Source organism: Condylura cristata, unplaced genomic scaffold (genome assembly GCF_000260355.1).
Source record: "Condylura cristata isolate star-nosed mole 26May11 unplaced genomic scaffold, ConCri1.0 scaffold00010, whole genome shotgun sequence".
NCBI lineage: Eukaryota > Metazoa > Chordata > Mammalia > Eulipotyphla > Talpidae > Condylura > Condylura cristata.
Genome location: NW_004567111.1, coordinates 46474117 through 46492836, shown reverse-complemented (window position 1 = coordinate 46492836; position 18720 = coordinate 46474117). Strand labels below are relative to the sequence as shown.

The following is an 18720-nucleotide window of genomic DNA, read 5'->3' as shown; positions in this document are numbered from 1 at the left end:
CCAAATAAATCTTTCTAATAATTAAAAATTTTCAAATTTAAGTAAAAGTGATGTTTCACTTGTACTAATATATACATTTAAATTATTTTTGTTTTCAGAAGCAATTTTTTTCTTTCAAATCCATAAAGATAATGCATAATGAAAATACTATATACTGCTTTAAATGAAGCCATAGAGTCAAAGACAAAAACCTAGGACATGTTATTCCAAAAGGAAATCATTGATAATTATTGTGATTTGGACACATAGCATTAAAGATACAAATATTTCAGGTTCAGTAGACAATCAAAAAATAATCTTATTTTTAAGACTACATTAACTTTACCCAATAGGTTCAAATTGTTTATGTATTAAGACAAAACAAACTAGACCATCAGAAAGCTTCTTATCTGTACTCAAATTCTCAAATTTGACACAAGTTGAATTTATTTATTAAATGTTTCATTGAAGCAAACATCAAAAAGAGGTGAGTAGTTAGTTGAAATTTATTCATTCTTAGGAATGAAAGAGGAAGTTCTTGGAACTTGGAAGTTCCTTCAATTTTACAACACAGAGATGATCTCCAACACTGAGATATTCAGAAAAATTATCTTAAGAATATTATTCCATTCAAGCAGTAGTACTTTATTGGGGTTACATCTCATGGTATATATGAACAAAAATGCTCAAATTACTGAATTAACAAGATTATTTTGCACATATCAGAAAATTCTATATCTAATTCATCCTATCGACAATTCAGAATGATATCTTGGAGTCAGATTATATGGCTATATAATAGTATCAGAATACTACCCAATAATGATAGAATAAGCCAATATATGAATTGCCACAATTAAAAACATTCTAAAGTATAAATGTAAGAGTTACTGATAAATGGAAGTAAATTAGTACTTTTATTTCTTCTAACTCTTATAACAATACAGTTTCTAGAAATAACAAGTTATATTTTGGGAACTAGTATAAGCTTAGAAATTTACAAAATGGCAAATCTAAAATAGAATAAAAGGCTATAAAAATGTCAAAAGTGAGGAGGTAGTCACTTTTGAGAATCAAGACATTCAACGATTCAATTCTAAAATCAGTAACGATATTTACTATATGCCAGTGCACAGAGATGAAACAGATACATTCTGTGAGCTAGAGAAGTTGCATTCTAATGGAGAACATAGGGCTTAAGATCAGTTTAATGTAAAGATACCAAGTGTTACTATAGAAGAATTAAAGGATGCTGACCAGGTAAATGAGACAAATGATGTCATTCAGATAATCCTAATATGTTAACAAGTATGGAATTACAAACAATAGGAATTAATGTGGAATTAGCAATAGGAAATATCTGATTTGAAATAATGTTAGCTTTAATTTCTAGGGAAAACAGACTCAGACATCTCTCCAAGATTAGTTACAAATTATATTACTCAATTTGCAAATCAGAATTTAATATCTTTCTTTACTAAGAAATGCATCTCCCTCAAGATTTCTATGCTAAAATAAATGAATTGAAAACACATATATGTGATAGTATTTTCTATGCTATGCTCAGCTCTTGAAAATTTCCTGCATAATCTCCAAGACTAGTTTCAAATGTAAATAACATGTATAATCAAAAGATTATTTTTGGTTGAACTTAGTGTATTTATATAGCCATTTAAATACAGAGAAGACTTTAAAGCATGGGAAATAAAGTGAATATCATGAGTTACAGGTCACAATTCCATACTTAGGAAGAGAAGTTAAGTCTCATAAAATACAGCATATATTTATTTTATATATAATCCAGTTAATTAGGTAAGCTATACACCAAGAAAAACAGCTTAAAAGCACTGATTCTAATGGAAAGTATAGCACATACAAATTAAAGTAGTGAAAACAAAAAAGTAACACAGGGAAATACTTTAAATAGATATACATGGAGGAAAAGCTTAGCCTTCTAGGAAAATCACATAGAGGTAACAGTTCTGCACATTCACTGACTCAGAAATGGTGTTACTTATACATAAGTGGAATATAGAGAAATAAAACAAGTGAGATGAAACCAAACAAATAACAGAACAGAGGCTGTTAACAGAGGCAAGGGGCACGGGGCAGGAGAGAGTAGCAGGGAAGGGATACAGTGGAGTATGGTATAAAACTAGGGGTATTTTGGTGGTAGATATAGTGGATATAACCTAAAGGGTTATAAATCATATAAAATGTTGTAAACCAAACAGCTGACCAAAAACTCACCATTTATAGAAAAAAAAACACAATCTTGTTTTATATCAATAGTGAAAAAAATTAAGGACACAACTTCTATCCCACTATCTCTTGCAATAATGGTGTCAGAAATAGTAAATATATAAAATACTACAATTTCTGTGAGACATAATGAAATGGAATTCATTTAAAGGAAAAGTATTAGGATATATGAAGTGAAATCTAGGATAGTTATGAGAAACAAAAGATGCTCCTTTGCAAATGAAAATATTTTTGAAGAAAGAGTCACTGCAGAAAGGCCTAACTTCTCTTGTGACCAGAGTCCACATAAACTGTGGCAACTTTACCTAATTAAGGCAGCTGTAATGTAGAAACCTGTGTTTTGATACCTGAGAAAGACAGACAGGAGACTGATAGTCAAAGGTGACATGCCCTGGGCCTGACCTCAATCTCTGAAACTAGAGACAAGGAATAACATATATGGATTGTAGAGATCAAGGACAGGGAAAAGGTTTGTCTTTTTATAGTTTACTTAGATGAATGTTACTAAAAATGCAGTAAGTGAATATTAGTAATTAATCTAAATGGCAGTAACAAAACAGTACATTCTCACAATTATTATTAGAATTTTAATTTTAGGGTTTATCCTGAGTTCTCAGAATTAGTTAATTTCATCAAAATTATAGAATTACCACATTTGGACTGAGTTTTTATGTAAAACAGCTCTTTCCTGAAAATTCTGAGATCTATTTTTGTTGTATTCTCTACAGACTAAATAGTTTGGAATACTTAAAATATGTGTTTTTGATACTAAACATTTCTTTATTAGTAAACTGTAGAGTGCTGATTTTGAAACTTTTTATATTGTAACTTAAAGCAATGCACATCATGATTCTGTATATAATACAATAAAGTATCTTCTCTGTTCTATGCCATGACATACCCTTAAAATATTGTTGGGTTGTACTTTACTGCTTATACTACACCTTTATAAGGTCACAGTCAGCAGTCTAGAAATCACTAAAGCTGGCCCACCTCTCTTTTATAAGGTCTGTGAACTAGAACAGTTTTTATATTTTAGAATGTGGCTTGGGGATTGGGGGAAATATAAATATTTCATGACACTTGCGACTTATATAATACTAAAATTTCAGCATTCATAATTCAGGGGAACATAGGTAAACTCGCTAGGAAGCTATGCGAGAGAGTATACAGTTACAACGTCTAAAATATTTGTTTTTTGACTCTCCACAGAAAAAGTTGCTACTGATTTTCTGGCTCAAATATCCCTTGTTCTAAGTCCTTTCTTCATGTGTATGAAGCTAAATGATGACAAAAGACTAACTGTATGCTAGTGAAAAGGATTGATATAAAAAGTATGGGTCAGTCATTCAGGGATCATATTTCTATTTATTCTGTACTTGAAACCAACAATGAAAAGTGAGCAAACTGACAGGCACTACTTGGTGGTATTACAAAGATTAAAATTATTTATAGAATATGATCCTGTAAATTCATAGAGCTTTATTTTGTAGTCTGTAACATCTTAAGATTTATGATGGGTCCCTTAAAGTTCAATAATTCTTTTAGTAGGGATTATTTTCAAACATAAAATGGTCATTTACATTGCACAGTATTGTTATGGGCATGTCAGTCACATGATAAAACATGCAATGGGTGGAGAAAAGAAAGCCATGGATTCTTTACACTTTTATATCCTTCTATATTATAACTCAATTGAAAATGTCTTTCAGTTGTCCTTTTTCATAGTAGACACTAGATTTGTTCAATAAGATCTTATTTGTTCATTTTGCCTCTAGATTCCCCTACTTACTCCTGATGCTGTTTCTTAATCATATTATTTTGTCACTCATTAAAAATTCTAGAATTCCTTTTCCTCTAGGATGTGGGTACTGGGCAAAGTCACTGTTCTTTTTTCAACAGCAGTAGTGAATGCTCTTATTTAAGAGCATTTCTGGTCCTAGTGTCTTAACTTTCCTTGTATATTTGATTTCTTCAACAGGTTTAAATCTGACTAACATGCCATACACGTTGAGTTTGTATGTGTGTTATAATTTTACAAGTTTTGTTTTAGGAGTATAATTGCCAAAATGTAATTTGGGGTAAATATCAGTTTTTTTTTTTTTTTTTTTTAAAGATTTATTTATTTGTACATACAGAACTGGGGTACAGGCCAGAGGCTCAGGGGCGGTGAGAGGCTTCACCAGAGACAGAGTGGGGAGCAGAACAGGCAGATGGACGAAGTACACTGCTGAGGGGAGCAGCGAGCGGGTCAGGAGAGGTCTGCCACGCCATGTGGTCTCCTCCGGGGCAGGCGGGAATCGAACTCATGCGGAAGTGGCTTTAGCTTCTCAGTGCAGTGCTTTAACCCGCTGCGCCACCAGGGAGGGCCAAATATCAGTTTTTTAGATTAAAACGAAACTTAAAATGTTGATTAAATTTTAAAGCACTGCACTATGACACTAGAAGCAGCCACTTCTTGAGTTTGATCCCCGGCCAGGTAGGTGTCACAGACACATTGTGTGGCAGACCTCTCCTGACCTGCCCACTGTTCCCCTCAGCAGTGTATTTTGTCAGTCTGCCTGTTGTATACCCCACTCTGTCTCTAGAGAAGCCTCTCACTGTCCCTGCACCTCTGGCCTGTACCTTAATTCTGTATTTATAAATAATCTTTTTTTTAAAAATGTTGATTATATAATTAGTATAATGAATAAAAATACTTATAAAATACATATCTTTAAATCTATTATTTCATCAGAAACATTAAAGATCAGCTCACTACCACTCAAAATGGTCAGTTTGAGAAAAAAGTAATCAAGAAATTTTTTGCTTTTGGCATACTTTCAAGTTAAATATATTACATACCCCTTTCTTCATTAAGGTTGATTACTAAAATCTAATGAGCTAAGGAAATGCTTTTGTAAGTTCTACTAGCCACTGATCCCCTTGCAAGTGTTTTTTGACCATGTATTTTATGCCCAAAACTTTGGCATATCTGGAGTTCTTATGGGGCTTAAAGTCAGGTTGTTATAGATGTAGTAGCAGGTAACAGAAATATTATGATCCAAAAAAAAACTATTAAAATCATGTTCTGAAGAAAAGTACACTGTGCTATAAGAGGTTATAACAACAAAATTTAACTAAGTCTAGGATATCAAGTAAATCTTCATAAAGAAAATTTATAATAGGAGGACCTAAAGGAGTCAAGCAAATATAAATAAATGGAAATAATTTTACAATCATTAAAAAATAATCATTCACAGAAAAGACATTTAGAATTTATCATCTCCTTCAATGACTAGAAACAACCTGATTTTACTGAAACTTGTAGTAAACAGTCATAATGTGTAAATATATAAATCACCAAGGGAAAACTGGAATTAATTGGTAATACACATTTCAGTGTCACTGAAATGTATATATTTCTTTATGCTTGTTGATATACTTACTAAAATAAAAGGATTGTATAAACCATAAATTAGTTTCTATTTAATTACCTGGATCAACCACTCTAGCAACTGGCATACAAGGACAAGGATACTTATATGTCCCAAATATGCTTTCCCTATCCCTCTAGCCCCATTCTCAGATGCTGATGATCCATAATTTAAAATAGTTAATCTGTTCTTATGTGAGAATCTTGTCCATAACTGACTGAAATTTACATATAGGTGTCTCCCATCATCCTCATTTATCCCTGCCACCTGGGAGTTCAGAAGATTTAGTTCCACTGTAACTCAAGTACATGCTTTCCATGAATCTATTAAAACAAGAAAAAAGGAAATGATATTCTAAAATTTTCAAGGCATGTAATATAACATTATTAAATTAAAACACACAGATAACATATTCTATATTTTAAATCAATATGAATTCAATCAAAAATGTGATTTGTTTCTCAGAGCATTCTAAGGTGGAAAACAAAGTCATTAGCTATTTAATAATCTCAGGATAAATGCTGTAATTTGTTTACATTTTCCACTATATTATGTACCTAATAAGAAAATACGGTAGTTGGAGAATACAAACACTACACTCATAGAACTGATAGCAGTACACATTTTTTTTTTTAAATTTTCAATATACCTTTTTATGCCAAATTGCTTCAATATATCTCTAATATATTTAAATATGAGTATACAATAATAAACATATACACTGACTTTAAGCTTAGTATCTGAAAGATCTCAGGTAGCTGCCATGTGGGTGAACATTATATTTAAATGAGTATGTAAGTAATATTTACAAAATTTAAAATATGTCTTGTCTCAATATGAGCTGTATAGGATATTCCAAAAATAAATCTATTCAATAACATGGTGCTCAACAACATATGAACCTTTTCATCATGTTATTAGGTGTTTTATATGTTGACTTATATGTCCTGATTTGCCAAGACAATCAAGTTCATACATGTTGTCTGGGTGTAATTTTACATAGGGACTTAGTCTTTATTGGCATTATCCTGTTTGAAAGGAAAAAATATGAATATGAATAGTCTAAGTTTATTAAAACAAAAGAGAAAGTTTTCTTTTACTATCATGCCATTTTGAAATACATGATACTCTTAATATTTTGTGAAACAAGAGCTATTTTCCAATCACCACACCAAAGTAGCTGATTCATTTTTTTAAAGATATAAATTTATTTGTTATGAATGACAAATTATTCAGATTCAGTTAATCTTGTAACAGTTAGATTAGAAGTGCTGACTGGAATTTTTAGATGACTACCCATGGTTTACTCTGCATTTACGTGTTGCTATTCAATTATTATTATTATTATTTTTGGTGAGGAATATGAAATCCTTTATATTTAATTTCTAATTACTCCTCTCGGACAGTAGGAGATGATATGTTAAAAATATTTTTAATGTAAACTTTAAGTATGGTTTCTCTGACTTTTCATCCATCTTGAATTTATATTAGGTTATTGGAGTTTGTACAATTTCAGCTGAGCTAATTAATGAGTAAAAGGTAAGTCATTAATTTTTTTTTTAAGATTTATTTATTTATTTGTACAGAACTGGGGTATAGGCCAGAGATGCGGAGGGTGAGAGAATTCACCAGAGACAGAGTGGGGAGCAGAACAGGCAGATCGACGAAGTACACTGCTGAGGGGAGCAGCGGGTGGGTCAGGAGAGGTCTGCCACGCCATGTGGTTGCCTCCGGGGCAGGCGGGAATCGAACTCATGCGTAAGTGGCTTTAGCTTCTTAGTGCAGTGCTTTAACCCGCTGTGCCACCAGGGAGGGCCGTGAAATTAATTTTAATGAATGACAAATAATTGCTCAAGGACAACAGTGACACCACTTCTTATCTGTATTGACTGAAAGGACTAACCACATTGAAACAAACTGTGCATGTGATATGTTTTATTGCTTTTTGTATAATGTAGTCTGAGTTTTATTCATGGTAGAAGTTATCAGGAAACATCTTTCTTTAGTAAATATCTGTGTCAATTTTGGAAACTAATTTCTACTTATATTTAAGGAAAAAAGGCAACTTGGATAATATACTCAGTAAATCAAGAACTATTTCACTGAATGCAGAGTCAATTAAAATTCAATTACTTCAATCCTTGAAAGTAAATTAAGTGATATTATCAGATGCAGAGAATTCCTTCACATTTCTCTCAATGCTTGTCTCTTCCTGTCCTTCTAAGTTTAGAATTATAACTGCTCCTTTGCATAAGAAACTTTTCCATTTGATTTGAGAATGCCCTTTTTTGATTCACAGTAACATTTCTGTAATCTCTCATCTATCTTAGTGCCTCCACTTTTCTATCTTCAGTGTTTTCTTTTTCTATCTTCATTGTTTTCTTCTTCCATTTCCCAACAGGCACAGATTCTCCCTTCATGAATAAAAACTTCAGCAGTCATTTGCAACCCTTACCTTCTTCATTGCTGAATTTCTGAGTTAATAGTCTGTGTTTAATCAGTTTCTCAGTTCCTTTCCAAAGACTATATTTATTTTACACCTATTTTTATAGGTATTGAATATATATGATTCACTGCCAGTACATCTATACTATCACTACCAAAAACAATTTTTCCAAGCAGAGTTTTTGATACCAGATGAAAACATATACACGAGAACAAAAGAAAGTGAGTGCATAGACGTGTCTATAGAATATTGTTTATTCATTTTTATTGATATGGAAAACACATTTTTTAAAAATTTAACATGCATTCATGATAAAAACTCTTAGAAAAATAATCTGAAAGAAGACAAAATTAAGCTAACGTTAACTACAAAAATAATACAATAGTGAAGTAACAAATGAGGTTTGATAAAGGCAAGTATCTACTCACCACTTTAACATTTCACTGAAAAATCTAAGTAGTACAGCAAGTTAAGAAATAAAACAAAGACATCATTTGAGAAAAGGGAATAAAATTACTTTCAATTACAGGTGAAATTACCAATTATGTAGAAAAACTATTCGGATCTCATGTATACTGCTTGTTTACAATATAAAATAACACAACTTTGAAAAAGATGGTGTTAAACATTAACTTAAAATCACTAATTCAGAAAGATATATAGACACCTATATTCTCTACAGCACTATTTACAATTGCCAAATTATGGAAATAATCTGTGTCCAAAGACAAGTGAGCGGGATGATATGTTATATATACACAATGGGCTACTACCCAGTTTATATATCTATATATCTATATATATACATATATATATATATATAAAGATAAATTATGCAATTTGTTACAACATGGATGGAATTGGAAGAGTTAATGCTAAGTGAAATAAGTCAGATAAAATACTGGATGAAGCCACTTCTATGTGGAACATACAGAAGTAAAATGAAAGATTAGGTAAAAAAACCAGAACAAACCCTAGAAATCTGCCTATAGAATTGAGACTATGAAAGGAGGAGAGCGGGAAGGAGGGAGGAAGGGAAGAGGTGAAGGGAGGGAGGGAAAGAGGGGAGGGAGAGAGAGAGGGGAGGGAGGGAGAAAGACAGTCTTTATGTTTTTCTTGGACTACAATTTCATATAAATTAAGCTGCTTGAATTATTTTAAAGGAATACAGAAAGGTATAGTTGTTCAGATCACTTTTTTATTTATTTAGTTCCTTTTTTATTCTGCTTTAGTTTAGTAAGATACTGTTTTATACTTTATAGTACACTATACTATAGACACTGTTATTATCTCTTTATTCTGTGAATACTACGTTATTAAATCCATTAAATGAGTTTCAATTTAAGACTTTTAGTTTTAATTTCTTAAGGCTCAATTTTTCTTTTTTTATATTGTTTCTCCCCTCATGGATTATATCCTTATTTCTTCTTAAATACCTGAACATCTTTATAACAGCTGATTATTTTTGTGTTTTAAATCTTATGATTGCTATTTTATTAACCAACTGCTTTTCCTTATAATTATGTGCTTTATCTCATGTCTAACAATTTCAATTGGATGTTGGGAAGTATGACTGTCAAATTGTTAAGTGTTTATACCTTGTTGTATTCCTTTAAAATATGTTAGGTTTTGTTCTATAGGTAAAGTTACTGGTAGATCAACTATCACTTAGCTTATTGTTGAGGTTTTTTTAAGGTAAGTCTAAGTTTAAAGTACCCTTTCTACTAGTAGTAAAGTGTTGTTATCCTAGGCTCCTTATGCTCAGAACCACACAATCTTGCCACTACTGGCTGGAGAAGCCAGACCAAAACTTTCTCCTCTGTCAGCTATAGAAGTTACTAACTTCACAGTCTCTTGGCTACATTTTGCCAAGATGTATGAGCTTTCTTCCCATACATGTGAAGTATACTATTCTAAAATAGACAAAGGGGCCCATATGCAGGTTTCGGGAGCTATTTTTCTGTGTAGTTTTCTCCTTTAGGAAGCTATGCTGTACAGCTTCCTGAACTCTGGCTACTGTCTCCTCAATTCAGCAAAATTGCTGTGTTTTACTTAAGGGTTCCTATCTTTCACAATAATACAGAATGTGCAACAGGGAAAATGTCAAGGAAATAATGCATGCAATCTCAGTTATTTTCATTATCTTAGGGAATAAGACCTATTGTTTAAAATGTGTTCATTTATATATTTTGTCCAATTTTTAGTGGCTACCATTGTTAGGCAAGCCTGTACCCTGATGTTCTATCACGATACAAGGAGATAATCACACTAATCCTCTATAGACTCTTTCTTATATATTTTTTTGTGAACTGATGCTTTCACCATACAAATTATCCTTAAACCTTCTAACCTTAAATCTATCTGCCTACATTATTCTAGTTTTCCATACTCCATTTGCATGGGATGATATTTTCCCATCCTACTTTCTATATATGTGTGTTTTTATATTCAAGGCCACTTATAAATATATATATTTGGAGTCTAGTTGTTGCTAGCATCACTTCTGGTAGTTCATTCAGCTACTTCCTCATTTTTTATTGACTCATGTAATACATTTAACACTTAAATTTCTGACATACAAGCTTTTATCATTGTTCTGAACTATTTCACATAACTTAGAGTAACTTTGTCTCTTATCTCCTGCCTTATTACTTTTTTTTTTTTTCAGGGATGTGATTTGATTCCTTTAGCTATAACAATCCACTTTATTTTATATTTTTATTTGTATATTTTAGCATCATCATTCATTTTTGTACAATGTTTAATTTCTCCTCTCAGATGCCACCACCAAGACACCCATGAATAATCACCATAGATTCTAGTGTTCTCTCTTCCCATTTTGATCTTTCTCCTCTCCACTGATGAATGTCTCTGATTTAGTTTGCCTGCTAGTTTTGTCTTTTTGTCCCAATTCATTATACAGTTTTCCTATATTCCTCCTATAAATGGAAATACCTGATGTTTCCTTCTGAATTAGTTCACTGAGCATAACTCCTCGTGCTTCATCCATATTGCTGTGCATGACAAAAGTTTATCTTTTTGATTGCCGAGTAGTCTTCCATTGTGTATATATAATATGCATTTCTGCCAGCAGTGTAAAAGTTTTCTTGTTCTCCATATCTTTGCCAGCATTCTGTAACAATCTATTATAAACTGAACAACTTAACTTCAATTACATATACAAAACTATACTCTTTTACATTCTACCAATGCTCATACTTTCTGTTACTGTTGGTACAAAATACTTTATTTATTATGATAGTTTGTTTCTGTTTTTCATATTGTATAAAAATGCGGTTATGGACCAAAATCACAACCACATACACACACAAACACACACTCACATTTTATTTGTAATAAATTTATACTTTCTGGGTAACTTTTTCTTTGAGTTACTATCTCAAGTCCTTTGTTTCAACTGAAGGAGACTTTGTGCCATTTTTTGTTGATTAGTTCTAAGGTAATGAACTCCCTCTGATTTTTGTTTGTTTGCCTGGGAATTTTTAATTTATTTTCCATTTTGGGGAAAAAATTAGTTACTAGACATAGTATTCTTACCTAACAGATATTTTTCTTTGACTATATTATCCCCTACTTTATGGGTTCCAAGGTTTGTGCTGACAATGCACTAACAATCTTAATGAAGTTCTCCTGTATGGGACAAATAATTTTTCTCAGAGTTCTTCAAAGATGCTTATTTTTCTATGACTTTCTATAGCTAGATTACAGTCTTTTGGAGGTTTTGTGTATGAGTGTGTATGTTTGGAGTTTTCTACGTGGGATTTAAGTGTCTTGAAATTTTATGTTCTTATTTTAACTCAAATTCAGGAAGTTTTCAGACATCACTTTTTCAAGTATATTTTCTTTTCTCTGTCTAAATTTATATACCGCCTTGCCCTGAAGAGTTCCTTAGTCTCAATTCATGATTTTTTACTTTTTTGTTTTGTTTTGTTTTGACTCCTCTAACCTAATAATTTCAAATGAGCTATTTGAAGTTTATTGATTCTTCTACCTGATCAAATTTCTGAACCCACAATGTAGATTTTACAATTTTCAGCTTCAAAATATGTTTGGTTCTTTTCAATAATTTCTGTCTTCATTATGATACTCTCCTTTTGTGAGAGGTCATAAAAAATAGTTCTAGGTTTTGCTTAGATGTCAATTTGTGTCTTCTTTTAGCTTATTATGCATTTTTAGGACAATTTCTAAAATTCCTTTGTCAGATTGACTTCTGAAGACTAATTCTCTTCCTCTGAATGAGTCCTGTTTTCCTATTGTATGCCTTGTGAATTTTTGTTGAAATAAATAAGTCACCTGGCCAGTATTACAAATTAACTTCATTCATGTAGGGAAGGCCTTTACAAACCAATCTTGGCTTAAAGGCTTGGGATTTTCTCAAAATTCTCTACGGATATCTTTTACAGTTTACAGAATTTTATAAAATTCCAATTCTCTATTAATTTTTTTCAAATATTTTACTTTTCCTGAATCTCAACTTTAAGATCCTTATATTTCCCACTGCTATAACCCTTGCCCCCAAATACCCACAGATCTGCAGACTGCCCATATCTCTAATGTGTCACCACTGCTTCCAGGGACACTAAACCTACTATCTAAACTATACCCAAATTTCCATCAGTGTTGACACAGACAAGATATAACAGTTCCCAGGGCAACCAACAAGACAAGCTAGAAAGTTGCAAAGAAGTTTATGTCTTAACACTCCTGATCCAAAGGAGAAACTGGGAATTCAGTGATTTCTTTGTGATTATGCAAAATACCAATCCATTGTAGAAGAAATAGTACAAAAGACAAACAATGCAATGGAATATAAAATTATTTTGAGCATTTATTTGACTGCTACAGCTTGTTTAAATAAACAGTTTGATGTATACATAGCTATTCATTTTTATTTCTGTGGAGGATGAGGGATTCTAGTGTATCATATTAGAGAAAGAAGGTAAAGGGATAGGAAAAAAGAACAATTATCAGTAGTACATGCTCAAGAAAAAGTGTACAATGGCAAGTATTTCCATTGACTCAGTGGAGGAAAGAATTGAACTTAGATTAATCCATTCATGGATATGAATGACTCATCAATGTCACCACAGATGATAAAATTTTATCCTTTTTCCCTTATTTTCCAAATGTATTTCTAACAAAAATCATCAGCAACAATGCCCTAGTGAATGACAAGAAGGTAGTTCTACTTATTATGTATGAGAATCTAAGTGAGGCGATGTCAGTATAAAGAAGCCATTTCCTAATTAAAACATATTAAAAATAATTTTAATACTGTGTAACTAAAATCCACAGGAACATAGAAAACAGGTATTAATTTTGCTTAAGGGGCCAGAAGCAAGACCCAAAGGATGAGGTTAAGTTGGAGAAACAAAAGCAAAGTAAAAGATTCAATGCAGAAGTAAGATTTGTACAAAAACAAGGACATATGGCAATATATAACTTGCTCACAGAATTAAGAATTGCTTTTTTTTTTTTTTTTTGCAAGATAATGGAGACTATTTGAGTCTATAAAAGGAGGTCAATGAATTTTCCCACATACTATAGAAGTTTTTAGACTTTGGAGGTAAATGCACTAGCAAAAATTTAGAAGACCACACCTTAGAATTATCAAATTTCTACTTTGCCACAATTGCATCAAAACAAAACTCAAAAAATATGCAAAAGAATACCACTCAGCTACAAAAACAATGCAAGTTTGCCATTTGTGACAACCTAGATTCATTTGTGAATGAACCTAAAAGGGTATTATGTCAACTAATAGAAATATACCAGACAGAGAAAGGTGACCTCACTCATCTTTAGAAGAAAAACAAACAAAACAGAGGAACAAACCAAATAAAACGAAACCAAACTCATAGATTCTGACACAAAATGGTGACTCCCAGCGGGGAAAAGAGGACAGTGGGTAAAATGGGCAAGTGGAATCTTCTGTATGGTGGATGGAAAACAGACTTTTAATATTCACAATATATATATATGCAGATATCCAATATAATGCTATACACCTGAAACCTCACTATTAAATCAATCTTACTTCAATAAAATTTTAAAAAGTAAAAATAGATTAAAGTAAGTAGTTTTTAAGCAAATTTCCTTTGCAGTATGGTATACACAAAGAACTCACAACCTAAAAAAAAAAAAAAAAAAAACCTACCATTTGCTATCATTTTATTAGTATCATTTTAACACACAAAAAGGAATGAACAATTTTATCTTGTTTTAAAAACAGGATATATTTAGATTCTCTGACTGTAGATATTACCAAAAATACTTCATTCTATCAGGTAATGCAAAATAATTTTCAATAAATATTTTGTCCCAATATTTCATTTTTAGCATACACAAGTATATTTTTAAAAAACCCAAGAGGCTATCCTTTCAAATGAATTCAGAATATTTAAGGTAAACCTTCAAAGGTACAAGAAAAATGGCACTCAATTACCCCAACATTTCTTCTATCTTCCCTCTGCAAAGAAAATAAGTAATCCAGCTATCTGGTCATGAAAAATTCTGAAAAAGATGCTACATATGCAGGATCCTAATTAACCAACATGAAACAGTTAACAAGTTTCTTAGAACCGATAATTGTCATGAGATAATATTTAGGAGCCATTAACAAAAGTCTTCTAAGTTAAAACTAAACTTTCTCTGCTTTGGCTGATAAAAAACATACCGAATTTATGCCTGTTTGAACAGCAATACAGGATTTACTAGTAACATTACTATACTAAAAATTTTATGTTATTTACCTCAGTATGTCTGAAAACTATTTGTGAATGTCATCCATAAATTAGCCAAATTACTTTAAGATGTCACAGGACAGAAGAAAAAAAGGAGACTTTTACGGAATAAGGAAACATGCATGATTTATGTTTTTCAATGTCTACTGATTTTTTTTTACTTATAAAATTAATACATTAGAAAAAGAAAGAAGAAAAGTAGAAATGACCATTACCCTTACTCTTCCACAGCAAATAGCTACAGGAAATAAAGAGGGGAATATGAAAAGAAGAAGAAGAAAAAGAAAAAGAAAAAAAAAGGCAATTGATAATATAGAACTTGATCCACAACTATAATGCCTACACTTTTATCTAGTATGTTTATGTGTTTTAGGCTAAAATGGTCAATTATGTTATTTAAAGAAATAGACTACAAATCACTGTTATATTTAAAATGTACTTATTATAATCAAGTAATTGCAAATATTGAAGTTAAGGGAAAAAAAATTTAAACAAAAATCAAGCTATCACCTTAGATACATTAATAATAATGTTAATAACCAGATATATTGAGGAGAAACAGTGATTTTAGGCAAAAGATGAGAATGTTTTGAATAAGTGACTGAAGGTTTTAATGGAGTATTTGGGTATAGATGCCTACGTTAAGAAGCTTTCAATCTACCTGGACTTACTTAGAAGACTAGATGGACCTATTGTGGAAAATTACTTTCAAAAATATGAGGGAGTAATGCACTTGTCACTATTTTAATTATATTTTTGGTATGTTTTCCCATTTGGCTATTAGCTCCTTAAGAAACATTATGTCTTATAAATCTAAACAGTGAAGATGTAATTATTTAATCTTTTTGAAAGACTCAGTTGCAATTAATTACATATACCTAGGAAAAAGCTATTTAAATTATACAGTCTCTACTTAAGTGATAGTTTATAAGTTGCTAAAAACTTCATTTAAAAATTCATTTTTGATCTGTTTTGAATAGGTAGGATTCATTTTAGAATTCCACTCTTTGGAAAATCTCTGACTTTACCTTGTAAGTAGAAGTAATAATGACAACAGTAGCATCCAAAATGTTATTCCCATTCCTCTCAAAACTGTGCAACAGACTCCTATGGTCAAACTTGTAAAAACCAAACATTCCTTTGCCTCTCTTAACCAACTAATACCTGTTCTTTGATCATGATAAAATTGCTCTTCTGCACCCATTTTAGGGTCACTACATCAAATATTCTCTATGCTGACAATATGGTTAAGTTGGAGGGCTTGCCTCCTTTAGGTTTTATTCAAATGTAACTTTACTTAGAAGGTACACTTAAAATCAACCATCCTCTTTAAAAGTGAACTCTGCCATTTGTACAATCCCAATCCATATAGTACTTAACTTTTGCTTAACACTTACCATCATCTAGATGCTGTATCATTTAATTATTTATTGTGTTTAATACTTATATAGACCTCTTCTTGCTAGAATATAAGCTTCATAAAGACAGTGTTTTGTAAACTCTTTTTTAATAATATGATCTAAGTAACTGCAATAATGCTTTTCCCAGAATAAGCACTAATATTTTTCTTTTTTAAAATGAATAAAGTAACATAAGTCACTGTTTTTCAAACTTTATACACATGACACAATTTAATCCTCACAGAAATCCTGGGTGGGAGAAGCTATCAGTGACTAGTTTATATAAAGGAAACTAAACAACAAAATGGCTGAGTAACCCAGCAAAGATCAGAGAGTTAAGAAAGAGGTGGACCTATGACTTAAACTCAAATGGGTTATTACTTAGTATTGCATCCCCAACTAGAAATGAAGTGTGTAAAAGCAATTGAGACAATGACAAAACAAGTAAAAGAAAATATCCACAGTAATTGAAAATGAAAAGTCCAAAAAGCAATATAAGCTGACAAAGAATGATGCCTAAAACCACTATTAACTCACAGGATCATATAGATGTTGATTTTCCCTTCCTGAAACTCATGAAGATTATTAAAAAAAAAAAAGGCAAAAAAATAAAATAAAATAAAAAAACAAGGCTTCAAATGACTGTGTTTTTCAAAAATACTCTAGCATTTCTAACATAGATGCATAATTAAACCTTCACAACAGCTAATTTATTCTCTTTGTTTCCTAATTCCACTTAACTTGCTGTTGAGTAGAAGGCAACTGTCTCATCAATCCCAGTTAAGTATGTCTTTACAATTGTAATGTCTTCTCAATTAAGGATTTTTATACTAAAATTGTTATGTGAATAAGAAAGTCACTTAAAGAAACAGAGCTCTTAGAGTTAGAAGGAATTCTAGAAACATTTCTTAGAAAACATGTCATTCTAATGGAGGACATACAGCAGTCTTATTAGACTGAGAGGAACAGAGCCCAAGCCGCCCATTCCAAGTCTTTCAAAATTCTTCATTCTATGATTAGCATTCACTCTTTAAGGTTAATTTGTTTTTTTAAATGAATAAGGAAAATGCATATGAGTATCTATCAGAATTTGTGGAAGCAAAGTTTTTATACTCTATTGGCAAGAAATAGTCCTCCAGAAGCACAAATTATGCCATGACGAATAAATACATCATATAAAACTAAAATTATTAGAATAGAGAGAGAAATCATACCTTCTATCAATAGTTCTTGTCCATGACTGCCAAGAAGTGTACGGGATAGGAATGGGGCAAAGTCTACAAAAATTTCACGAAGAAGAGGAGCAACTTTTTCTAAAGCTCTTTCAAGTTTTGCAGTGATGCTGTTGAAATTAAGACAAAAACTAGTAAATATAAAAAAAAACACTTCTAAATTAAAATCTTAAAAATTAATCAAAGTCCAATTTTAATCCACGGAATAATGACAGCTTCATTTAGAAGAACCGCCTTGTACAATTTCACTCTGGGACTATAGCTAAATTAGAATGACTATAGTGTGAAAAGAAATTGGGTCTGTAACCTACTAGGGCCCTAGACTCTGTTCATAGTTTCACAAAAGGATTTTTTTTCTTATAAACAATATTTTAATAACACCATAAAAGAACATTATTTTAAGTGCACTGTATTACCTCTAACGTGATTTTAGCATCTTTTGAAATATCCTATTTTAAAAAAATACAAGTAAGCAGTCTATAATCTGTTTTGAGGTAGTAAAATTTTATTTATTGAATGAACTTGACATTTAATAATTTAAATGTAGTGACCTGATTTTGACCATAATAAATTAATCATGCTGAAATTTTATGAGATAATACTTAATAGATATGTTTTTTTTATTTGCCCATCACTCTATCCATTAAAGAAAGCTGAATAACTATTATACATTGCTCCAGTTACAATCAAGCAATCCTGGCTCTCAAGATTTTCCTCAAATGCACTCAAAAAGCTGAACACATTAAAGTAATAACTGAAATTCTTTATAATACAGATGAATTGTTTTGTCAAAGTGGGCATTTTCCACTTCATAAGCCCATTTGCTTTTTTAAAACAACATCCATGTTATTATTTCTATTGTTCACTATTGACATTGACGTTTTTTCAAACAGCTCAAGTATATGTAATAGAAAAAAAGACAATGGTAAATAAAATACTTCTGCTCAGGCAAATGAATAACTCGGTAACATCTCTCTCAGAAATAAATGCTTTGTAGTAAGACTGTTTGGATGGCTGTGTGGCTCTATCATATGATGCCCATGGACCCTAGACTTTCTAAGTGAAAATGATCATAGCATCTAGCTAGTGAGGATGGAATGATCTAAAGTTAAGTAAAGAGCAAAGAAAAATACCGGGCACATTGTAGGAGGCTAATATTAATAACTCTTATAACTGCTACTTTAAATAAAGCCCATTGTAAGTACTCATAAAAGATATCAC

General features: G+C 31.4%; 1 protein-coding gene across 1 annotated transcript in view; it reads right to left on the bottom strand.

Annotated features, from left to right (window-relative positions):
* NBEA (neurobeachin) overlaps nt 1–18720 on the bottom strand; it is a 512054-nt gene that overhangs the window by 321116 nt on the left and 172218 nt on the right. Inside the window, exon 35 of the mRNA XM_012723168.1 lies at nt 17482–17609. Within this exon, the coding sequence (XP_012578622.1) occupies nt 17482–17609 (128 nt within the window). The remainder of the gene's footprint in view (nt 1–17481; nt 17610–18720) is intronic.